Source organism: Gigantopelta aegis, chromosome 4 (assembly GCF_016097555.1).
Source record: "Gigantopelta aegis isolate Gae_Host chromosome 4, Gae_host_genome, whole genome shotgun sequence".
In the NCBI taxonomy this organism is placed as follows: domain Eukaryota; kingdom Metazoa; phylum Mollusca; class Gastropoda; order Neomphalida; family Peltospiridae; genus Gigantopelta; species Gigantopelta aegis.
Genome location: NC_054702.1, coordinates 24,106,280 through 24,132,632, shown reverse-complemented (window position 1 = coordinate 24,132,632; position 26,353 = coordinate 24,106,280). Strand labels below are relative to the sequence as shown.

At 38.0% G+C, this 26,353-nt stretch overlaps 2 protein-coding genes across 2 annotated transcripts; one reads left to right on the top strand and one right to left on the bottom strand.

Moving 5' to 3' along the window:
* Window positions 1-271: 271 nt before the first annotated feature.
* Window positions 272-8,906, bottom strand: LOC121370243 (testis-expressed protein 43-like). The gene is made up of 3 exons (XM_041495367.1): window positions 8,753-8,906; window positions 5,198-5,291; window positions 272-2,613 (listed from the first exon to the last, which is right to left on the bottom strand). The coding sequence occupies exons 1-3, from the start codon at window positions 8,815-8,817 to the stop codon at window positions 2,395-2,397; spliced, it is 378 nt and encodes a 125-aa protein (XP_041351301.1). The 5' UTR covers window positions 8,818-8,906; the 3' UTR covers window positions 272-2,394.
* A 43-nt stretch (window positions 8,907-8,949) lies between these two features.
* On the top strand, window positions 8,950-25,783 carry LOC121372082 (G patch domain-containing protein 2-like). The gene is made up of 7 exons (XM_041498344.1): window positions 8,950-9,071; window positions 11,573-12,335; window positions 12,867-12,931; window positions 21,041-21,249; window positions 22,112-22,156; window positions 22,589-22,751; window positions 24,566-25,783. Exons 2-7 carry the CDS (start codon window positions 11,599-11,601, stop codon window positions 24,754-24,756), a joined length of 1,410 nt encoding a protein of 469 aa, XP_041354278.1. The 5' UTR covers window positions 8,950-9,071; window positions 11,573-11,598; the 3' UTR covers window positions 24,757-25,783.
* The last annotated feature ends 570 nt before the right edge of the window (window positions 25,784-26,353 follow it).

The following is a 26,353-nucleotide window of genomic DNA, read 5'->3' as shown; positions in this document are numbered from 1 at the left end:
TGGTTCAACAAAGGCCATGGTTTGTGCTATCCTGTCTGTGGGAAGCGCAAATAAAAGATCCCTTGCTGCTAATCGGAAAGATTAGCCCATGAAGATTAGCCCATGAAGTGGCGACAGCGGGTTTCCTCTCAAAATCTGTGTGGTCCTTAACCATATGTCTGACGCCATATAACCGTAAATAAAATGTGTTGAGTGCGTCGTTAAATAAAACATTTCCTTCCTTTCTTTCATAAATGACACTAACATTTTTAAAACACACACACAATAAAAATAAATTTAAAATGATTTAATTCTTATAACACCAGTATTTATAGTGAAGCAGCCAAGCAAAACAGACAACAGATGAATAATACTGTCGTTGCTTCAACATTAACTAGAAACAATTAATTATAAAATATAACACAAGTATCTGAATACCAATGTTAATAATACTGTAATCGTTGGCAAGAAAAAACAACACAACATTATTGTACGTACAGGTATGTAAAATGTTATGTTTATCATTAATCACTAATGGTACAGACAGGGCTTGACCTGGGTCAGATATTTGCATGATTACATATATGTGTCGTTCTCCATGAGCGCAGCTTTCTTCCTTCCTTTTTTTTTTCCTTTCTTTTTTCCTTTTTATTTTGACGCAGCGCTGGCACAGAATGAACGCGGAAAACGGAAGCATATAACGGACTATTCACAACCACAGATTTCTTTATATTTTTGTTTTCTTTAATGTGTGTAAAATGTGTTTATCGCAATGTAATATCATTATCTTACGGCTATTCGTGAAATGATTACATGGGGAGGTGTGAGGCACCCTTACATTTATGTCACAACTGCCACATCATGTTCCCGGCCTATACATACATGGATTAAATAACATTTTATTTTATGAGTAGCGGGTATATATATACAACAAGAACAACAACTATAAAAATAATTGCCTCCACCCAATGTGATTGTTTCTAGAATAGCCGTCATGATTATTTACATCTCTAATACCAATGATAAGTAGGCCTAAGATAATAAGTTAATCACCATGTCGCTAATACTACAAATAAGTGAAATATTTATTGTACTATATACAAACAAATTAACCAAAAAAGGTTCTTCAAAAAATTCAGATTAACACATAAAAACATGATGTAATGTATTTTAAGAATGACTGTAGATTTCAAAATAACATTACGTTTTGTAAATGTAGGGTCACGCGGCAGTTGTTCAACGATTTCTTAACACAAAATATGGCGCCTATTTCACAAAACATCGTAAGTTTACGTCTGCGACTAGCAGTTATACCGGGCATACATTTACAAGTCTTCGGCATCTATTTCACGAAGAAATTTTCATCAATACAAAGATAAGCATTTTAAGGACAAAAGAAAATGGCATACGTGTACTTTTAACTATATTTGTTGTACTATAATAGTAATAAAAATTAATTGTGGTTTAGTCGTAGATTTACGTTTACGTGTAAAACTAGGCTTACGGTGTTCTGTGAAATTGGGATCGTCTTGTTTTATCTTCCTCTTCCCATATAACGTTTTATAACACTTAAAGCCAGCCACCCACTCTAAATGATCGGAACCCCACACCCACCCCGCTTTCTTTTAATTTTTACCGTGATGTATTTGACGAACATTTCGGATTCGGTTTGTATTATTGATTTGCTTTTTTATGGTTTGCAGCTTACTTATTAAAAATACATATGCATGTTTATTCACCGACAGAGGTGGGGGGAGGATGCTTCTAAATCATATATCTTTTTGTTCTTCTTTTCTTTTTTTAGTCCACCACCTTTTACAATTTTTTTCGCCCCATATTAAACACGACTAATATACAGTGTGGTTGCCTCCCCACCCCACATGTGGGTGGCCCTCAGTATGAAATCCTGGCTACGCCAATGTATTTAATTTACAAATAAAAATTGATCCATGGTTTACAAAACTTTACGTGGACTAGGTCAGGACTAAAACTAATTGTGAGTTTCTGTGAACCTGATCCTACCTAAAACAAAAGTGGGGAGCGACCCTAAAAATGTTCAAAGTATTTGTTTTCAATTGTAGGGCTAATGGTAGTTAAAAAAAAATTATGTATATAATACTAATTAAAAAGCCGACTATCTACCTAAAATATATTGGCACGTTCTCGGAAACACAAATTTTAGGCCAAATACCAACTATTTACAGAAACGTACCCATTGTGTATATTTCAAGTCACGGAGTCGTTGTGACTCTGCCTTTAAACAATCAACTACTGCGTGACCCGGCTGTTAAAAAATACAAACTACATAAACCCGTCGCCGTACACAGGCAATCTTGTATTTCATGCTAAATGGTTTACTAATAATACTGCCGTGAAATGTTTATTAATCTGTCATGTGACGTTTCTGCCAGTCCGTCATTTGAATGGTTGGCATGTTCTCTGCATTAATTCACTCTGGTATTTCGACGTCTGGTGCTCGAAGTCGGGTCGGAGGAGCTTGCAGCGATCGATGGGCGGTGGGTACTTGCTCTCCACTCGGTTGCGGGATTCCACGTTGTAGTACATCTGTTCACGTTTTTCCAAAAATAGCCTTTCGTCATGCTCATAGTGGGGGACTCCGCCCGCTTTTGCATTCTGTTACGAATATGAAAATAGTTTAAAATGAAATTAATTGGAAATCAACCAATCAACGAATCAATCTATCAGTCAACCGACCAATCGAACACTCAGTCAATCAACTGGCCAATCAGGCAACCCAACCAATCGACCAATCAGACAAAGAGTAAGCCAACACCATTTCACATCGCATCAATCAATCGGTCAAATAACATGTATAAAATAGAAATAACCTACTCATAGTAAAGAATGTCGGCTCATGGAATTTGAAATGACATTTTCCCTATTGGTTCATACCACTATTCCTATTTTCCAACCCTAGATACACATATTTTGCTAAAAATTACAATGAGCCTTATTCCCCAAAATGATACCGATAAACCGTATTGGCTCATGGAGTAATACTAGGCTACAAATACTATATTTTAATGTTCTTCGCTGTATATCTTCCTCTACTAGCTGGAGATTTGTTTTGTATATATACTACTCAAAAGAATTTAAGGGTCAGACGATATTTTCGACATTATTTTCTGAATGTCAATTATATTAGCTAGACCATAATGTCACGCATGGTATTGTTCCATTTTGACGAAAGTGGGTCTAAGCAACCCATAAATGAATTAAAATCCACTGTCATTGACACTGTCGACTAGTTCTAATGGCGAAAACATGCTTACATTTGCACGTAAATTAGGGCGAAAGCGAAAGGTCTGCTAAGTGCCCATAACTTGCTTTTTCACAAAGCGCTTCATTTGCACGCTTTGCACGTGTATTCCATGTTTCCAATGCTAAATTTTCGTATAATTGGAGCTTGCTTTCGTGTACGGTGCATATTCCAAATTCGACAATGGTACGACTTCAACTGACTATCGAAGATCGAGGAAGGGCTATTGCTTGGCTTCAGGATGGCAATACGCAAAGAAATGTTGCTCTGAGACTTGGTGTCAGTCAGAGTGTCGTTGGCCGACTGTGGCAACGGTACCAAGCAACGAATTCTGTTCGAAATCGTCCACGTTCGGGAAGACCCCGAAGCACTACAAATAGAGAGGACCGCTACATCACCTATATGGCTCTACGTCAACGCACAACCACTGCACGCCGATTACATGACAATCTGCGGACTGCGACTGGAACTCGAGTGTCTGATCAAACCATACGCAATCATCTGAGAGCCAATAATCTACGCTGCCGTCGCCAGGCTGTTCGACCACCACTCCTACCACGTTACAGAACGGCCAGACGTCACTGGTGCACGCTTCATCTGCGGTGGCAACATGTTCATTGGGGTCGAGTGATGTTCACTGACGAGTCCAGGTTTAGTCTCCAGTTCAACGACGGTCGGGTTCGTGTCTACAGACGTCCTGGGGAGCGCTTCGCTGACGTTAACGTTAGACAACGTCGCCGGTTCGGTGGTGGCAGCGTCATGGTGTGGGGTGGCATCTCTATCCACCACAGGACCCCCCCTCTATGTGGTGGATGGCAATCTGAATGGAATCCGCTATCTGAATGAGATTATCCGGCCGTTGGTTCTCCCAGGCCTTCAGCAGATTGGCGGCGGGGCAGTTCTGCAGGATGACAATGCCAGACCCCACCGCGCCAGGGTGGTAACGGACTTTCTCAGACAACAAGGTATCGCCAGGATGGATTGGCCAGCATATTCCCCTGACTTGGCCCCAATAGAGTCGCCTGGGACGAATTAGGCAGGAGAGTTCGGGATAACCATGCCCCTCCGGCCAACCTTCATGATCTGGGTCAACTTCTTATGGCAGAGTGGCAGGCCATTCCCCAAGAGTTCTTCAGACGTCTGATCAACAGCATGAGGCAACGATGTGTCGAGTGTATTCGCGCCAGGGGTGGATTCACACACTATTAAACGAATGTTCTAATGTGTAAAATCCATGTTTGACAACCTTCAACTTTGACAGCATGTCATGTGACTTTCTTGTATACAGTGACGTTTTTTTGTAAATATGGAACAAATATGGTGTAGTTTACATCATCAATCTAATACACTCTGAAACTTATTTGGTTATAAATTTTTGACCCTTAAATTCTTTTGAGTAGTATATAAATACAAAATCTAGAAATATATAATTTAAAACTGGCTGTTAGTTTCATTTATATCTTGACCCATGTTTTTTTTTTGTAAACTGTATTTCTAAAAGAGTTCTTCTTCTTCTTCTTCTTCTTTTACCATAAGCCTAACTATAATTATTTTTTTAAAGAAAAGCAAAAAAACACTTTTAAAAAATAATTCTGGTATGAGGTACAGATTGGGTTGTGTTTCTTTATGGATTCGGAAGCCCGGGTAGCCCACCACTCGGGTCACAGCCTGGCATTAAATAGGCTACTAATTCAGTGGCGTAGGAACACACACACACACCGGATAGAGAAACGGAGGGGGCACATGCCTCCTCCCCATGCCCCCCCCCCCCCCCCCCCGCTTCCTACTCCAGTGTTAATTAGATTTGTTGCCCACAAAACATAAATATTGTGTGATAACAAAGGTAAGAACAAGCTCACATTATTAGGGATCCAAGCGCCTTAACGGCCCCCTCCTCCCCCCACCCCACCTCGCATCCTACGCCAATGTAATTATTACCTTTATAATTAGCTCTCTGTTTTTCATGTCTGTTTTCCATTCCATAGTATAACCTTTAGGAATCATAGGGTGCATCCGTGAATAAACTGGTACCCTACAAAAAAAAGGTTAGTAATCATCAAACTCGGAGATAGTTATTTATTACCCACCACAATGTAACAACAGCTTCAGTATGTAGCCATGTAACATGTATTTGTAACAGATCTATTTGATAAGTTCGCATAACTGTTTGGATTTCTTTTCTTCTTCTCCCCCCCCCCCCCCCCCCCCCCAATTTCTTTACGATGAGAGCGGACGAGAAGACCGAATACAATCAAATGGGCTCTGGCAATATTATATATTATATTATTATGCTCGGTTTTATTATGTTGGATTAGGTTTAAATCGTGGTGCATTGGTTGCAACGAGAAATAGCCCAATGCGCCCACCGACGAGGATTGATCCCAGACCGACTGTGCATCAAGCGATCGGCTTACCACTGGGCTACGTTCCGCCTCCTCTCTATGTAAAGTAAACCCAATGGCAAAAATTAATCGTTCAATTATCAAATAAATATTTAAAGCGTGTTCTGAGTCTGCTGTCATTGTAATGATGTTTCTGACCAAAAAAAAAACAATACATGTACTACATGAGGGACCGTTAGTTGCCACATATCTTACGAGTTGTTTTAAAATGTATCTAACGATCGAAAGCGAGTTAGGTACATTTTTAAACGAATTGAAAAATAAATGGTATCTAAACGACACGAATGTACTTATTCTAGTTTTTATATATCCTCAAAAACTTATTCACAGCCCTGTCGCTTATAGCTAACTTACGTGTCACACAAATCAATGTTAGGTTAACTATATACGTCACAGTGAAATCGATTTCGATCGATCTTTTTTTTTATCTTTTTTTTTTTTTTCATTGGATGGTATGGCACTGGCGACCTGGTCATAGTTAATATGTACACAGTTGCATGCTTAAGATATCAATTTTGATCGTTCTGTTTTCATTGGCTGTAGCGACCGGGTCATCACACATAAATTATATGTGTGTGTTATTAAAAATAACGAATGATGCTCTCAACAACCTGGGTGTACGAACATATTTTAATGACTAAAATTACATATTAAATCGGTGTCTGTATAATCAATGTGTTTCTCATCCTAATGTTTTTAAGTAGCCCAAACTGCATTCGTACGTACGAAAAATATACATACGGAAAAACTAGGACGATTTCAAACATATATAGTATGAAAAGCCACATACATTTTACGCGGAAAAATATATTTAATACGTTATATACAGGCGCGTGTGCAGAGGGGGTCTAGACTGTGGCGATCGCGAGCGACGTTTATAGGGGGTCAAGACATGCTCCTCCGAAAAATATATTGAAATAAAAAGAAGGAAATTTGCTTGAAGCCTGACCCCCCCCCCCCCCCCACACACACACACACCACACACACACCACCCACCACCATCACCTCAAAACCCTTCCTCTACACAAGCGCCTGGTGTATTTTAGTCATAAAAACGTCTCTGTTAGTCGGCAACATATTAACAAAATGGCAACAAACTAAAGACAGTGAGTCCCTTTAAATTTGGGGCGAGATGTAGTGGTAAAGCGCTCGCTTGGTGCGAGGTCGCTTTGGGATCGATCCCCGTCAGTGGGCCCATTGGGCTATTTCTTGCTCTAGCCAGTGCACAAAAACTGGTACATCAAAGGCCGTGTGCTATCATGTCTATGTGATGGTGCATATAAACGATCCCTTACTGATAATCGAAAAGAGTAGCCCATGAAGTGGCGACAGCGGATTTCCTCTCTCAATATCTGTGTGGTTCTCAACCATAAGTCCAAAGCCATATAACCGTAAATAAAATGTGTTGAGTGCGTCGTCAAATACCCCCCCCCCCCCCCCCAGTTCCTTCCTTCTATATGTAGACACAAAAAGTAACCATTTCTGTAATATTGAAACAAATCTGGATATAATTAAAGGCTTATAGTCGTGACATTGGACAATTTGGTTAGTTATTTCTTCCGGTACTAAGTTACACTGCATATAGTAAGAATTAAGTCCAGTAAACAAAAGTCAATAATGTTTACGAGAAGTTGGTTTTGTTTAACGACACCACTAAAGCACAAATGAGTTATTAATCATCGTCAAACATTGGTAATTTCGACATATAATCTTAGCGAGGAAACCGTCTACATTTTTCCATTAGCAGCCATGGATCCTTTAATTATATGTACCATTCCACAGACTGGATAGCACTTAGCACGGCCTTTGATATAACAGTCGTGATGCACTGGTTGCAACATCAAATAGCCCAATGGGCCCACCGACGGGGATCGATCCCGCATTGACCGCGCATCAAGATACCGTTTTACCACTGAGCTACGTCCCGCCCCGTGTTTACAAGAAAATCACGAGAAAAATCACAGGCCTAATTCAGCATCGGAAAAATGAATGTCTACAAAAATGTGTATTTCTATTCACGTGGAAGTCTTTGATCATTTCCAAATATGTTCTGTTGATACAGGAATAGTTACGTGCCCAAGCTATCAATTTTGATGGTATGGCTGTAGCGACCAGGTCATCACCTAGGAGCAGCCAGTCATATGTTTTTAAATCAATAACACACGTGTGTGATATTGGTGTGTGATATCATATATAACGAATGATGTTCTCACCAATGGATGTGTATATAATATAATATAATAAAAAAAACAAAAAACAAAAAACACACACGTTAAAACGAGTGTTTGGAAAGAATATTAAGTACACCACCACAACCACAACTATTACTACCATAACAATAACTTCAAGTTGAACAACTACTACCACAACTATTACTGTTATTACTACTACAACCAGAGCCGTAGCTAGCGGGGGGGGGGGGGGGGGGTGGTCAAAAACTGGAAAAAATATAGAAACTTAAAGAAAATTCGCTTTTTAGACTATTAACTACTCAGTTGCCCTACGGCCCTGACAACACAGCTACTACTACAGCTTGAGTCATCAAGACATTACTGCTACTACAACTACCAACATTAATACTTCTATTGGTACAGGAGCGGGGGCGGTATTTTTTTAGAGAGGGAAAACGTTTGTTTTGTTTAACGATACCACTTGAGCACATTGACTGATTTATCATCGGCTATTGGATGTCAAGCATTTAGTAATTTCGACATATACTAGTCGTCTTAGAGAGAAAACCCGCTACATTGTAGCAAAGGATCTTTTAAATATCGTTGTACACTGGCTTTAACACCCCCGCAGCAACCCCAACCCCCACCCCCAAGCAAATTAAAAAATATATATATATATATTCCGGGGGTCATGACACGATGACACGACAACCCAACCCACCCACCCTCCCCTCCCCGTTAAACTTCGCTCGCCAGAGTCTAATCCCCCTGCTAAAATTCCTGCAAACGCGCCTGTTCATTCATTATGGTCTGCCCCAACAACATACAAACGTCATAGGCATTAGAAATGTATAGGCTACTTTGACAAAACATTTCAACAAAATACATTAATCTGTGAATTATTATATCTAAATATTTACCTTGCCTCGCTGTATGTAAATAAGTTCTTTTTGAAGTGTTGGTTAATGTTCGTTCCCAGCGGCATGATGTTTTCGTTGAATTTCTGCAGTACAATAACTTGGTTGGTAGCTGATCAAAACAGTAGGCAGTACACAATAGCAACGCAACCGTCGTCCCGTGACCTCAATATATGTCACGTGACTAACCTCGAGAATCAAAACAATATGGCGTGCCGAAATTGATTTGGAACCTTTTATGGTATAAATATGTTTACTGTGAGCTTAAATTAATGTTGTCAGACTGGAAACTCACGGCAGGCTTTTGTTAATAATGATTACCGTGAGTATAATTGGTACAATGTTAATAAAAATGGCGTTCTTTACTAATTTTGACTTTGTAACCATCGTTAATCGATCAAAATGAATAATTCCACTTTCCAGTTTCGCTTGACATAAAAAGAATAGGAAATCTGTTTTGAAAATAACAGAAATACTGTAATTTTATGTGCAGTTGAAAAAAAACACATTAGTTAGTATATAAATAAAACAGTAATACTCACCCATAGCAGGGATGGGGGGATGGTCGAACCCACCCTGCAGCCTGTTTAATCAGAATAATACTGAGAATAAGATTTTTTAAATTTTTGTCGATATATTTTATGGAGGAGTATGACTCAGCGCTCGACCCTCATAAAGTTCGCTCGACCCTCATAAAGTTCGCTCGCACCAGTTTTGATCCCTCCCCGATATAGTCATAATAGTGAAGAAAGTTTGCTTGTGAAATTTCGATATATTTTGTTAATTAATTTATCTAACTGAACACTTTATTTAATTATTCCTTTGTTAATTAGGGAAGAACTACAGTATGTTGCATTTGAGGACATTAATTCTGGTTTTAAAATCACATCTTGATTTTGCCCGCCGATGCGAAGTGGCGATGGTAAAACAGATATTTGAACTGGAAAACCAGCATTAATGTCTGCAAGCGGTCAAATACAACATAGGGGAGTCTGGACTGTGGCAACCAATGTTTAGGTCGAGGTATGCTCCCAATATATTGAGAGAGAAAAAAATTGCTTGAGCACGGAGGGGTTTCAACCCTCGAAACCCTCCCCCTGCACACAAGCCTGTATAGTGAGATCTCGTCTATACCATCCTCCGGTATACTGCCATCTCCACTCATCGTGTAAAAAAAATTTGAACACAGATCATCTGTATTTAAATTTCCGCCCCCCCCCCCCCCCCCCCCCCCAGCTATCTGCCATCACATTGGGTGACACATTTGACAACCTGATGTACATACTGCCGTCAGACGATCTTGTGTACCATCTACTAGTTTGTGACAAATAGCTGACTACATGTGTGTACATGTACACGTGCAGATCATGTTCAGTTAACTGCTTTTCACTAACACTCACTAGACTGGTCTTTTTATGCTACACAGTAAACTAAATTAACACTTTGGAAACCAGTCAAAATAATTTGCAAACATTTGCGAAACATTAGCTGGCTTAACTTGGGTGTAGTCTGCCAATCACTCGTTCAACAATTCGGTAATGGAAAATTAAGATTACTACCTTTTTATTTTTTATTATTTTTGTTTAATCCTTTAAAATAATATGTAACATTAAGCCCCACCCCACCCTCCAAAATTACTTCATTAGCTCTTTCAAATAAAAATAAGAAATTGTTATGAAAATGTTAAGTAATTCTAAACAAATAGCCTTCAATCAAGTTTTATAGCGTACCCTATTTGAGCCTCTCTTTGGGCATTTTGTTCATCTGTACTTGCAAGCATATCAATCAGAATAAAGAGAGCTGTAATATGGCATATTTTTTTGTCATTCTGTAACAACTAGGGTACTTTGGGGCTGGTACTGAGCTTTTGTACACTTACCTGAGTGGAAATAATAAAACTTGTAATAACACCAAACTCACTAGAGAGGTTTCGATCACACACAGTTAGCGTCACAACTACATTTAGTTAAACCTATGATGACGTATCCGTAACTGTTTACACGGTTAGTGTAAGAGGTTTCGATGACATTAACAGTTATGTATAGTAGAGGGCACAGTTCCAGATCACACTGGAACAATTACAATTTATTGTATTTACAAAATACATATTTTGTCTGTTTACTAGTACAGAAGGGTATTTTAAAGTGCTGGATTTTATTGCTGGAAACGAAAAACACACACACACACACACACATCCCCCCCCCCCCCCCCCATACACATACAACACAGAAAAGAATGGTGAATGAAAATGTTCAAGCATGCTAACAAAAAATAAAATAAAAATAAATTAAGTGATTGATTGATTGATTGATTGATTGACAGACATACAGATAAATAAATAAATCTTTTATTTCTAAAGTAACGAGAACAGCTCCTTCACACCATCAAGTTGACATAAGAACACATTTAGTGTTCCAAGTTGAATGGCAAAATTGGCTATCAAAACAATCAGACATACATGTGTATATTAAATATTCACACCAAGAGAATAAACAGACCTTAAATTAACAAGTTTCATGATCTGAGGTTTTCGAAATATTAAACACCTGACATAATTATGCTTTTTTAGGGACTGTATCCGTTTTTTACTTACGTGTAGTAAGCTCGATATCCATGAAAATTACACATGTACAGTTAGCGTTTCAGAGGAAAACGTCAGAAAAGCGCAGAAAATAATGACGTCATAACTCCTATTCGTAGTCATACTAACCATGTGTGATCGAAACTTCTCTATTATAACGCCAAAATCAGTTGGGTCCCAAAATGGGCAGTATAGCAAGGTTTGACTGTAATTAAATAAATGTGTGTATATTCATGTTATAGGATTGTTCCAGAATATTGCCAAACAGATGGATAACAGTATAGTCAATGAATTTGAGAATCTACGCATGTTCTCAAAAAGAACCAAGCTCTTAAGAATGGATGAGCTTGTGCAGGACCTAACTCTTGCCCTTGAGGAGACAATGAAAGGTCAGAAGTCATCACAATCGGAAAACCTAACCCCCGGCACCATGGCCCGCAGGCTGCAGAAGAAACGCAAAGGAAAGAGACAGCGTTCCAATCCAAACTCCATTTGGAATTGCGGTGTGATAAGTGAGGCCTCCGAAAGCAGTCTGGATGAAGCGCTCAAGGATTACATTGACACTGTGGCTCAGCTGAGCGACTCTGATGACATCACAATGGCCAGGAACGTTCACAGACTCACTGTTCCCATTTCTGATCCCATCCCACCAGTGGAGTCGGATTCCGTTACGGAAAACTTCTCCCCCATGAGACCTCCGAGACGACGTAGGAAATTTAAAAGTATGGCGTTTGATTCCTCGTCTCCACAAGCCGACGATTCGGCCGTCTTCCTTGAGCCGAGTGTAAACAGGTATAAACTGCGGAGCAAGACGCTGCAGGACAGTAACTCGAACATAATGAGCGATACAGCAGCCGCGCCTTCAAGCTCCACGACCGGTGCTACAAACCATCAGAGTATTCTACCTGGGAAGAGAAAGCGTAATAACAAGAGCAGAAATGACTTCCATCCGATAGGTGAAAACACAGACAGTCTGGATGGAATGGATATGTCCAGTTACTCACAGTAAGTGCTTTAATATTCCTTTTTATTTTCTAAAGTAGTAATATAAAACTATATATTTGTAAAACTGTCAAACGTCTTATCTTGATCTCTGTTATCTTGTGAGCCTAGGATATCTTGAGGTTGAGAAATTGTCCAATAACAATTTTCACCAAATGTCACGTACATATTTGTTTTACAACCAGATATAATTTTGCTTCTGGTACTTACACTATAGTCTAGTAAAACCATAACCTTCTGATAGTCTTAACATATTCATTATTTACTTCGTTTTGTTCATGTACTTGTACACTTGTGTGGAAGTTAAAACTACTGTCCTTTCATACTGTAACCAGATCTGTGACATAGATGTATGGCACTTTCCCCATAAAAACTGGTAGAGAATACCCATGGTGGAAGATTCTAGCCCATTGGCTGAGTGTATGTTCATTCAGACCAATGCAGTGTTTCGTGTGAAAGTACAATAGGTCAGATGTCAGATTATGTATTCATGAAACTAGAAAATGATCCACGTTTTGTCTTCATTTCATTTAGCGAAAGCAGTTCTTTAAGCAGCAGTGAAAGTGATGGACTCGTTACTAATGATGAAGGAAGAGAAGGTGAGTTAGTACAAACATAATCTACATACAGGTATTTATTTTAAAATGTAGACACTAGTTTATATAATCATACACAGGGGTTTCCCCAGAGCTGTAAGGTATAGCGGCCCGACACGCCTTGGTCCGTAAAGTAAGCGCCTTGTCGGCGTGGAAGCACCTTAAATCAATTGCCGCTACGCCTTCATCTGAAGTGCTTTAGAAAAACCATTACCACAAGTATGAGAGTGGCAGTCAATTACCTCTTGCAAACAACTTGTGTGACAGTACACCTAATCACTATGATAGGTAAAAACTTCCTAAATACCTAACAATGGACCAGTCTTTTGCTCACAATTGGTGTTTGGTAATTTTACTATGTCTACTGGGACCATTAATCGACCAGGAAGGCGCTTGTGCGTAACAGGATTCTATGCTGAGCAATCAAGCTTCAAAGCCAAACAAAGAAGATGCCAATTGACAGAATCAACTGTACCATTTAACTGAATAAACGATAGGTGAAGCACATTTTAAAAGTACAACTTTAAGTTGCCAAACAATCGTTTCTATCCTGACACCCCCTTCCCAAAACACACACACTGAAAACATTGATCTGTGTATGTCTGCCCATTCGACAACAAAGGAAACAGCCTTCTGTTTGATACATACAAGAAAAGTTATATTTTATTTCAACAATAAAACAATGGCTAATAAAAGTGGCTAAAATTTTGGCTAATTCATTTTCTATCTTCTGATGTGAACAAACGGTTACATCCGACACCTGAAATATAATAATAATACCAAATATCCAATTGGCGTAATAGCGATCTCGCAACCGGTAATGAGAAACTGTGTCATCTAGAATACAGCGTAATGTTTGCTTATTTTAATAATCACGGTTATTAATTTTAACGGCAACATGTATGAAAGCAAAGTCTGAACGATCTGTAGCTTGTTATTTTAACTTTGTAAAGTCTTTGAACCAACGTAATAAAAACAGACTGACAATGCGCGTTGGTTTCAATACACATGCTAGTTCAGGGCCGAAGACAAGTAGGCTAAGGGCTGAGTTCAGCCAGAGCGAGCAAAACAAAAACATCCGCTAGACTGGTTTATGCGCTTCATGTTAAACCCAATGTCCATGTTGAGAACCAATCACATAATTCGCGAACATTAGGAAACCGTTAGTTGGCTGTCTCAGTGTGCATATAGGTAGTACTAAACCAAATAACTTCCGGCTGGGTCAAAGTTCGAGGTGCACCCAACTTTTGATAGAGAAGTGAACACCACAAGTCCTGTGATTGGTTATAAATGTGAGTGTGTTGGTTGTAAAAAAAATTAGTTTCATGTGGGCTAAAAATGTATGCAATTTTATTTCATCTAGTACCACTGTGTCAAGTAGCCTTGTGCTTGGAACATGTGTGGGGTACCTGTAAAAAAAAAGTACTCAAATTTTGTGCGGAACTAGGGTAGTCATAGACGCAACCCGTTATCTCAGAAATGAGCAGCTTGACACCCACTTTTTTGTGATTCACTTTAAGGGTGAGGGGTGGTAGTATTTATATCCATGGCGTCTGTGTCGATTGATACGTTGCATGTAGGAGTTTTAGCCACATATGTTACTATTGTCGTCTATGGGATTTGATTTGGTAGTATACACCCTATAGGTCACGCTTGACAGCCGAGATGTTGCACTGTCAAGAGACATCGTCGCGGACATTAAACAATATGATTACACACAACTAAATCTTCATGTAAATTTAATATTATATCATGACATTTGTTAGCTAAAGTATTATAAAAAATTGTAGACTGTAAGGTAACATCTCAAAAGTTAGCTAGATTTTAAAAAGACTGTAAATAGTTGTAATGACGTGAAGTCGGCATTTTTAGGCTACATATTTTACAAGCTGAAATCAACAACAAGCATTTAACATGACGCGGAAATCAACAACATGGCGCAAATTATGAAATTGTTGAGGTGGGGAATTGATGGGTTACTTTAAAAAAAGAAAAAGAAAAAAAAAGAAAGCAGTTCAAACCAACATAAAGATTGCTATTTCAAAGAAATAATGTCATAGGCCTTAGACGTTGGGATGGGTGTTTTCACAGGGCACTGGCTTTCAACTCTACATATCTCTCCCCCTCCCTAACTGAAAAATCAAAGTAATATATTAACTGCCCCTACCCCAATTGCTGTCTTTGATTTTGATCAGGGACTAGTTTTATTCCAGTTTGTACATAATTAGCTGAAAAAGAAGCATTTTCATATTCATATATAAATACTCTATACAGTACTGCACAAAACAATTTTGGCTAAACCATTTTCATTATGGCTAACAAAAATCCCATTTGGCATAAAATAATAATTATAATAATAAAATTAAATAAATGATATAAATTAAATAAAAAAAATAAAAAAATATAAAATAAATAATATAATAATATTAAACACGCTCTCACAGATGGTTGACCTAATTATTGACCCAACAAGGTATTATATGACAATATATATTCATTTGATTTGTACCGTACCTAAAAGTACTTTATTGAACCATCTACATAACCACCATATCTCACTTATTATTGATATTTTTTTTAAATAATTGAATTATGGGTATGGTCCATAATTCTGAGAAAAATAATGGCTATTTGGAGAGCAGAGGTGTGACGTATTATTTTGAGTCACGTGACAGGCATTCCCCAAATAACTGCAGTGTCAAAACGATTTACCAAGCTCATGTAACGAGAACGCTTGACCGTTCTCTGCGACATAGGGTAAATAGAAAAAAAACCCAATGAAAATAATTTATTAAAAAATAACAAAAACATGTACTAAATGACAATAAGCTTATACATTAATTTATTTTAGTAACAGAAGCATGTTAAACGTCGACAATCCCGACTAGTTAGGCCTTTGCATCTACAGGTAAATTTATCGTTAGTCGTATGCAAAAAACTCTAAACATCTGGATCACAAACACTGTCATTTTCCACCTTGTCAAATTCATTATTATGCAAAATATGCCATAACAGCTGACTTGGGATAGGAATTGTTACATTTTTAAAGAATACACAGAACTAGACGGTGTTTATATACGATGTGACTACACTGTATATATACGAAGGCTGGCTATATTCACAGAAAAATGTATATAGGCGGTAAATAAGTACATGTATTTGATTGATCCATATTACCGAACCATCTGGAACAGGAGGAATACATACTAAGTACTGTACGAACAGTGCATTTTCTTAACGGGACGGGGTGGGGGAGTATATGAATTTAGTGCATCCTTCCTTTTGTGTATGTTTTCCATAGATATATGAATAGTGTCATATTGTCCCTACAGTACTAACAAAAAATTAACAATAATAAATATATAAATAAGGATGATGATAAATAATAACAGTTACAAATTATCAGTGGCTCAGGTAGAGTAACTGAAAGAGAAACTAACTACGGACAGTACACAAACTAACAACAGGGCTTGAACTTAATAATTTTTCATTGATTGCAATTTTGAGGCTGCTTACTTAAATTTTGTAAAAAAAACTTGTTAATTTTACCACAAATAAATATGACTAAAATGCTCAAAATTGCAAAGGGCAATAAAACTCAAAATACATTTTTTATAGGCTACTAGTAAAGCTGAGAACACTCCTGGGTCCCCCTCTACATTGATGTAATGTTTCTGTAACAACCGCCCTCACCCACCCCTCCCAACCCCACCGCGACGTGATTTTACCAACATTATAATACATGTGTAGTAATAATAATAATAATACACAATTATTATTCCTACTACTACTACTACTACTACTACTATTATTATTATTATTATTAGCCTACTACTATCTTTTTGGGGTGGAGGGGCGTGGTTTTATCTGGAGGAGTTTTTGCTGTAAAAATGCAAGATTAACGTACGTGCACACACGCACAAATGGCAGGCTGAACTTGTCCCTGCACGTAGAACTGGATTCAACTGGGTTAAGTAATAATTAGCCAACCTTTGGATGACAAAACATGCAACAGTACACTGGGTTTTTTACGCTATACATTAAAACCGAAATACCACTTTGCGAACCAGTCAAAATAATTTGCATACACGCCTAATAATAATAATAATAATAATAAATGGTGAGTTCATGTTCCGACTGTTTATTATTTTATTTCAGCGTATTCGCGGTTATTTTCATCATGAAATAATATATATTTTATTATTTGCCATGTATATAGCCGGCCCTCATTTGCCAAGTCTCTATACACGGCGATCGTTTATATAAAATCCAAAAATACATTATACAGTTGTTGTATATATAGCCTCATCACTACAAGTCTGTTTTTCCGTATTTTTTATGTCTCATCACAAGAAGAGTTGCAAATTTTAAAAATGAAGCGTATCATGGAATTCCCTCGATCGTAGTTCAATTAAAATATTTTGGATCATACAGTAACTAGGTTTGGTATTCCAAATGAATGTAAGTTTCATCTATAATGCATAGTTAGAGAAATAAGGCCCACTAAATCCATGATTGAGCTCCTTTAATTTAAAAATAAAATAAAAACCCCACTATTTCACTTATTTTGGCTTGATTTGTGTTACACTGATGCGAAAAATGTAAGCACTTTTAAAAAAATCCTGGGGAAAGGGCCTGATACATGTACATGTAAACTAATTTATGAATAATTTTTATTGATTTTTTTTATATATAAAAATGCCACAAACATTTAACAGAGACAAAGACATTTTATTTTATTTTTGTGGACATTACAAACATGGATGATGATGAGATGAATGGTGAAGCCACAGTATTTCCATTTTGGTATGGGACTACATGTATTTGACAGGGCCATGCTCCATGCTTGCTGTCAGTTGAGCTACCTCAGTATCACTCAAGTCTGAGGTACACGGAACCTGCAGTGCATGCTGGGTAATCATCCCCCATGTTGGGGTCATACGCTCGGGAGACACACCCATAATGGCACCCATGAAGTGGGTGAAACTCAGTGTATGTGGCCTTACACTTACCCATTAAGCCTAGCGGTGTATTCACTCTGGGTTGGAGCTGCTACTGGTATAAAAAATCCCCCATTGCAGGCCACTGAAAATTGCGATAGCGATAGTTTCATTCTCGCGTCACTTGCATAAGTATAGTTTGCGTAACCCATTTTTCGTCCACATATTGAATTTATTATATCATTTATATGATCATGACGAGTTATGTAAATACGAAATGGGTTGCCTTTTTTGTTTGCGTAACCCATAAATGGCTTACGCAAATGTTCAATTTTCAGAGGCCTGCATTACATCAGGTGGGATATGAACCAGCCTCCAGTCCGATGGCATAGAATGAGTAATCATCTCTGTGTTATGTATTCAGGTTATGCATGTTTGTTTCAATATGATCAGAGCTTCTAAATTATGGTAGCCTCACTCCCATGGCTAGTGATATTCAGTGTTGGGCTAGTAAATAACTACTATTGCCATGCCCGACAGGGCTTCTAGATTATGGTAGCCCCACTCCCATGGCTAGTGATATTCAATGTTGGGCTAGTAAATAACTACTATTGCCATGCCCGACGGCTAGTGAAAAATGTATCAAATGTTGCAGTTAAGTCTATTTTGTAAATATGAATATCCTGCCTCCACCCCAATCCTCCAATGTTAGTGGGGGTTTTTTTAAGCTCTATCTCCCTCTTTGGGTGACATATCTGATTATTACTATTATTTAATCTTGGCTAGTAAATTGTTTTAAATCACTGATCCCATGGTTATTGGATTTTATAAAAATTCTAGAAGCCCTGAATGTGATACCAACCTGCATTGCACATCAGTAGATTAATTCGTGCATCTACAATGAAGGCTTTTGTGAGACTATTTTTACATAAAGGAAATGAAAGGAATAGTGCTTTAATGACACCTAGCTGTATATATTAAACTGTGGCGGTTTGGTGTCCAAGACACTGAAAGAAAGAGGAAACTTGCTACCAAATAGGCTACCAGTGTTTCTTCCAGAAAGAAAGTTTTGGGTATGGTGCTATGGAATTGAATACAACCACAGTCCACAAGGGGTCAACACAGTTACTAGCCGTCAATTCCTCAGTATTGACATTCAGTCTCACATTACATCTCTGTGTTTTATAAAAGGAATGTAACTACATGTACTATAGTAGTGAATTAAAGTTAGTCTTTTCGGGTCTTAAATGGGGTACTGTTAGAATATGTGGGGGGGGGGGGGGTAATTTCCATCGGTATATTATAATTGTTTTTAATATAGGTCAAAAGAAACATGTCTTGCTGTGGTCTACCAGGTTTGGAATATGGGGAAAATGAGGACATCTGTTAGCATTTAGGAGTTCAATAGGTGGGGTAATCTTGAGGGTGCAGGGTTGTTTCACCTGCTAGGCAAGGCTTCTAGAATGTTTATATAATCCACTAGCCATGGGATCAGTGATTTAGAACATTTACTAGCCATGATTAAAAATTCACTAGCCCTACTTTACTTTAAGTTAATACAATTTTACTAAATAACAGTTAAATCAGTATGTCACCTAAAGAGGGGATAGAGCTTTAAAACACTAACATTGGAGGGTGGAGGTGGGGGCAGGATATTCATATTACAAAATAGATTTAAAGGTATGGTCAACTCAAACAAGAGCCTTATGTGTTGGAAAGATGCATACCCGGACCACCAACACATACTGACACTTTAGCAAATGAAAAACGAGTAATTTTAGAGTTAATAAAAAAACTATGATTATTCCTGCTAACTGGGGGCAGCCATTTTGTTTCGTTTTTGTGACGTCCGGTGGGATAGCTTGGGGCGAAGTGACGTCAGCTCCTGACCATCTCCTGTATGTACAGTATAAACAAAAGCAGTAATTTTCGACAAGGCGCTTCTCTTTGATCAACCTGACTTGTAAAACAGCATAAATGACGTAATATTATAATAAACTATTTAACTAAATATATTTCAAGTTGCATTAACGGAACAAAATGGGGTTATAGTATTTTTCTCTGTTAAATAATCCAAAGGAAAAATGTACAAAATTAGGCCTATTGATATGCTACGTTGGAGCAAAAACGACAACCCACGATACCCAAGTGATAATTTTCTTTTCTTTGGGACTACGTAATTGGTCAGTTCTGTGCTTTTAGATGGAAAAGTCTACTTAATCAATAGTTTTACAGAACTATTTACAGTAATAAACCATGTCCATTACAATTTTAGGGGCGACAGGTAATATTCCACAATACCGGTATGTATTTTTGTGTCTAGACAGCGTCAATTAATTGGCTCGTCTGGTTACCAATCAAATACCCACCTGCCAATCAGGATTCACAGGTAGAAACAACTAACAGCATAGACCAATTAACTAAGAAAAACTCTGTGTATCATTTCAGTACGTAGGTTAATGCATGGGCAAAACATTGTTAATTGTTTCGACTTGTTGTGTAGCCACTTTGAAAATGGTATTTTATTTTGTATTGAAAACTAATATATATAGTGCTGGATATACTTATTGCTGGCTTACTGGGATGTGTATTATTACAGAACATTGCAATGTATGACCATTTATCATCCCGCAAAAACCAGGTAGATTGTGTTTCTCTAGTTCTAAGGCTCATTCCTGACATGACACGTTAATTATTACGTAACCACCAGCTCACCAGAGGGCGTACTCACTGAGATGGTACAAAATGGCTGCGCCCGTTATATATAATAGCCGTCACATTTAACCATTTTATTAATTAACTATATGATTATACGTGTTGATATTAAGCAATAATGTGTTTTATATATCGTTGAATATGCATACCAGGCCCAATGCCTTAATTGTCCTCTCCTTTAACTGCAACACTTGACCCTCCAAAAAATTCACTAGCTGTCGGGCATGGCAATAGTAGTTATTTACTAGCCCAACACTGAATATCACTAGCCATGGGAGTGGGGCTACCATAATCTAGAAGCCCTGTGCTAGGTCTAAAGAAACAGATTGCTTTTCGCAGGCTGCTATTTTGAGATCTGTATTGCACATGAGGTGAGCACTTTATCTCTGAACTACATCCCACTTTTAACATGGAGAAAGTTTGATTTACAAAATCTTTTTTTTTTTTTCTTTTTTAGCTGATGATGAACAGAGTGACTTTTTCCATGAACCTGGACCTGCCTGTGGTATAGCAGGTATCGTGCCGTGGTGGGAGAACGAACGTGTCACTGACAGCAATGTGATGATGGACCCCAACTTTGAGAGTATCCTCACGGGAACGTTTGAACATCTGCCCAAGGCCTCTCAGCTCAGTTTCAAGGCACGGGTCTCCAGACTGATGGCCTCGGTAAGAACTTACACAGTTGGTCAAAGTCAGAGTCTGGACTAAAACTGACGGCCTCTTTAACAACATACACGTTTCACAGCTGGTCAGACATTAGGCCAAACATTTGAAACATAGAGTCTGAACTCAAATTGATGGCCTTAGTAAGAACAGATCACAGTTGGTCAAACTCAAGAGTCTGTCCAGACTACAACTGGTGGCCATATATGTTTCACAGCTGATCAAACATTAGGCTAAATTCAGAGTCTAGACTCAAACTATGGTCTTGGTAAAAAAATATCACAGCTGGACAAACATTAGGCCAAACTTAATCTGGACTCCGATTGATGTCCTTGGTAAGAACAGATCATAGCTGGTCAAACATTAGGCCAAACTCAGTCTGGACTGCATGCATGTTGGTTTTGTCTTGACTCAACGACTTTGAATGGGTGTTAAATTTTTGACACCTTAAACTTTTGCATTTAGTTACACCGATTCATGTTTTTGGATGGGCATTTAAATTTTTTTTTTAAAATTCAAATATACCAGTAGCTAACTAGATTAATGCATTGTTCATCAGAAATTAAATGTTATAATAATTATTAATCAAATTTTAATTTCTTTTAAAATGTTTTAACATTCTTTATGAACACACATCTATGGGTGTATTTGTGAGTGACACCAAATTAGTTTGTGGTAAATGAGACATTTAACTACACAGAATTCCTGTTTATAGTGATGCTGCCCGAGTCCGATTATTTAGATCTACAGCTTTATACTTGTGACTCTTATGAGTACCTAACAGCAGAATCTTGAGTTGAGTTAAAATATTTTCATATACCCGTTTTAAATATTAAAATCTTCTCTCTCTTTTTTAAACTTGAAGAATGGACGAGAAATGAGGCTTGGAAGACGCAAACTAAAAGGAAAGGTAAGGAAGGTTACTTTAAAATGTTTGAGAATTAATAGGTTTTTTAATGTGAATTTTAACATACAAAAATAACACGTCATGTACTTCATATCTGTGATATTTGTATTTTTCACAGTCCTTTACAACATGTTTTATTATAATTATTGAATTTTTGTATTGTTGTGTATTTACTGACTTGTCTGTATGAATCAGGAGTTTAAAAAAAAAATTCATTCTTCCATTGTAATTATATTAATAAGATGAATAGTAATAATTATATTAATAATAAAGTTGGAAAACATTAATTTTCCAATTGTAATTATATTAATAAGATGAGTATTAATAATTATATTCACAATAAATTTTGTATCCCTATATGGTGTGTGTGTGTGTGTGTGTGTGTGAAAATATAGTGTTTGTAAACAGTTTAAAATGTCATCTTGTTTGCCACAGATGCCGAGCTACACCATGACGCGGTTCATCCAGGATCGACAGATGTGGAGTCAAATGCAGTCCTGCTACAATCCATCTGGCTGGCATTCCAGCAGCTTCCCCCCAATGTCCACCGAGTGTAAACGGCGGAGAAAAGCTACATCTTCAAATCCACTCGATGAAGGTATAAACAGATGGCTCATTCCTAAATATTTATATCGTGCTGTATTACTGATCAGGGCTAGCTCTGCATCAGCAGAAAATTTCGCCAAATTGTATATTACGCTTCCAAATTTTATAGATACCCAGTTATTTGGTAACAAAATATCAATTAATACTTGAAATTCCTTTGCCAAATGAAAATAAAATTTGCCAGTAGTTTTTAAAATTCTCAATTGGCGAATTTGGCGAGTGCCAGAGCTAGCCCTGTTGATGCTATCCTGATAACACAGGGAACACTTTGTTCAGTATCGCATCGCGATTTGCAGCTCAAGCTTCACAGGTCACTACTCCATTTTAAAACATAACAGTGGTTGTTAATCAGTTTTCAATTGACTAGAAATATTGCTAATCATTTTGAAAACAAAATGTTCCCAGTAATGAATGAAATATTCTGGCCCTGATTTACCAGGTGCAAAGCCAAAACATACGTGTATAGCACTGAAATTTGGCAAAACAAAAATGTAAATTAAGTAATTTCCAGTTATGCAGGTGGGAGAGGGTACATTATTTGAGTCCAAATTAATCACATTCTCAGCAAGCAAGAAGTGAACCAGTGTAAAATAGCCTCCATACACATATTATTTCTCATTCCAGCCAATGCACCACAACTGGTATATCAAAGGCTGTGGTATGTGCTATCCTGTCTGTGTGTTGGTGCATATAAAAGATCCCTTGCTGCTAATCGAAATGAGTAGCCCATGAAGTGGCGACAGCGAGTTTCCACTCTCAATATCTGTGTGGTCCTTAACCATATCTCCGACACCATATAACCATAATTAAATGTGTTGAGTGCATCGTTAAATAAATCATTTTCCTTCCTTCCATACACATATGAACAGGGCTTACCTTGTCCATTGACATATTAGCCAACTGTTAAATTATTTTTACAAAGTGGCTACAATATTTAGTCTTTGGCTAAAAAAATATTCCTTAAATTAACCACATTTTAAAGGAATTCTTGTGAAGGAAATACTCTTTATATATGAAAATTGGCTAAACCAAAATTCGTTTTCAATGTGAGCCTTGGTAAATGAGAAATGACACCAGATCTTACCCCTCCACAGGATCCTCACACTTTGTGTGCATATCTTAAATTTTGGCCTACCTGTAGCTCCAGGGCTTCTAGATTATGGTAGCCCCACTCCTATGGCTAGTGATATTCAATGTTGGGCTAGTAAATAACTACTATTGCCATGCCCAATGGCTAGTGAAATTTGTGTTTCAAATGTTGCAGTTAAGTCTGTTTTGTAAATATGAACATCCTACCCCAAGTCCAACCCCACAATCTTAGTGTGTTTAAGCTGTATCTCCCTCTTTAGGTGACATATCTGATTATTAATATTATTTAGTAAAATTGTATTAACTTAAAGTGAAGTAGTGCTAGTGAATTTTTAATCATGGTTAGTACATTTTTTAAATCACTGATCCCATGGCTAGTAGATTTTATAAAAATTCTAGATGCCCTGGCTAGCTACCTGCCTGATAGTGCACTGTTTGATGATGAAACATTTAATACTATACCATACCTCTTTTGATTGTTCATATTATGTCTAAAGATACCAGCAACTGGGCTTGGAGGACAGGGCTCGACCTTAGCAGTAGCCTGGGGTGTTTTGGCAACCAATTTTTCACTCGGGCTACCAGATATCTAAAACCAGTAGTCTGCCGGGCTACTCAACCTTTTTGTACACATCCAGTTACTCTGCAATCAACAAGATGCTTTGAGACAAAATAAACAGGGGTTTTTTTGTAGTTATTTTTGTTTTGTTTTTTCAGGTCTGATAGGAAAGCATGCGAGTCCAATTTCCGACGAGAACATTGGGAACAAGATGTTACAAAATATGGGCTGGAACCCAGGGTCTGGACTAGGCCCCGGTGGCTCTGGCATCAAGAACCCAGTCCAGGCGTACATGAGGGCAGGCCGAAAGGGCTTAGGCTACGATTCCAACAATCGCTCAGATATATAACACAATTCGTTTTAGTTTTAACCTTTTAGGTAGTCGTGTTTTAGATCAATATATTTTTTATTGTCAAGTAGTTTAGCTAGTGAAGTGAAATAGTAAATCAAACTGTAGCCATTCCTATTACTAGCAGGGCCCCGTTCCACGAAGTGATCTTAGCATAAGGTAGCTATGCACTTACGGTGATCTTAGGGCTATGATCGCTTTGTGGATAGGGGCCCTGGGTCCATATTTTCGAAGCTATCTTAGCGCTACAAAGTCGTAAGATGATCGTGGGTTGTGACGTCATTACAGCACACGCCATAGTTAAGTCATACTCTACGATGATTTTACAATTCCATAGGCTAAGATTGCTTTGAAAATATGGGCCCTGCATCATAGTGAATGGTCGGCCTAATGCGGGGACTAAATGTTAGCCGTAGTGTAGACGTCAGTCTATATTGGTTAGTTTAATTAATTAATGAAGAAAATCGTTAGTGCATCGTATGCTCAATATTACCATCATATGGGTGTTAAAATCATTTCATGGAATGCCACAGTATCTTTAAAACACTTCAATCCAGTGTTTCAAAAGAGCTGAAAGAATATGGTGTAGAAAATGCTGGTACAATTACTGAAATCAGTCGAAATGTTTTAATTTAATGACATTTTAACACTAGCATAAATGTAGATATTTTAACGTGAGCAAGTCTTTTTAAGTTGAAGTGTTTTAACATAATGGGACATTTAATGATGTTTTAACACAAACATGATTGTAATGATACAGTGTCTTTGATGCAGATATTAGTTTCTAGATTAACAGTGAACTAAGTATATATTCAGCTCTAATGTGCTCACCTGGAAAGTATTTAAGCTCCACCTAGTTTTGACCATGTGACTTGTACTTCTCAAGAGATTGTGACTGTTCTGTGGGGGTGGGATGTAGCCCAGTGGTAAAGTGCTCGCCTGATGCATGATCAATCTAGAATCGATCCCCATCGGTGGGCCCATTGGACTATTTCTCATTCCAATCAGTGCTCCACAACTGGTGTAACAAAGGCCAATGTATGTACTATCCTGTTTGTGGGATGGTGCATATAAAAGATCCATTGTTGCTAATTGGAAAGAGCCTATGAAGTGGTGACAGCGGGTTTCTTCTCTCAATATTTGTGTGGTCCTTAACCATATGTCCGACGCCACACAACCGTAAATAAAATGTGTTGACTGCATCATTAAATAAAACATTTCCTTCTTTCCATTTCGTGGATACCAAACACTAAAATTAATGTTCTCTGTATACAGAAGATAGTGGAAAGTGTGACTGTCATTACACTAATGTACCGGCCTCGGTGGCGTAGTGGTTAGGCCATCGGTCTACAGGCTGGTAGGTACTGGGTTCGGATCCCAGTCGAGGCATGGGATTTTTAATCCAGATACCGACTGCAAACCCTGAGTGAGTGCTCCGCAAGTCTCAATGGGTAGGTGTAAACCACTTGCACCGACCAGTGATCCATAACTGGTTCAACAAAGGCCATGGTTTGTGCTATCCTGCCTGTGGGAAGCGCAAATAAAAGATCCCTTGCTGCCTATCGTAAAAAGAGTAGCCTATGTGGCGACAGCGGGT

What these genes read in the sequence shown, in the direction of transcription:
- LOC121370243 (XM_041495367.1), bottom strand. Translation starts at nt 8,817, where the DNA reads ATGCCGCTGGGAACGAACATTAACCAACACTTCAAAAAGAACTTATTT. An exon ending in TTTACATACAGCGAGGCAAG is followed by an intron (nt 5,292 to 8,752) that starts GTAAATATTTAG and finishes TTTTTTTTGTAG; the next exon opens with GGTACCAGTTTATTCACGGA. An exon ending in ACAGAGAGCTAATTATAAAG is followed by an intron (nt 2,614 to 5,197) that starts GTAATAATTACA and finishes TATTCGTAACAG; the next exon opens with AATGCAAAAGCGGGCGGAGT.
- LOC121372082 (XM_041498344.1), top strand. Translation starts at nt 11,599, where the DNA reads ATGGATAACAGTATAGTCAATGAATTTGAGAATCTACGCATGTTCTCA. An exon ending in TAATGATGAAGGAAGAGAAG is followed by an intron (nt 12,932 to 21,040) that starts GTGAGTTAGTAC and finishes TTTCTTTTTTAG; the next exon opens with CTGATGATGAACAGAGTGAC. An exon ending in TCTCCAGACTGATGGCCTCG is followed by an intron (nt 21,250 to 22,111) that starts GTAAGAACTTAC and finishes TTAAACTTGAAG; the next exon opens with AATGGACGAGAAATGAGGCT.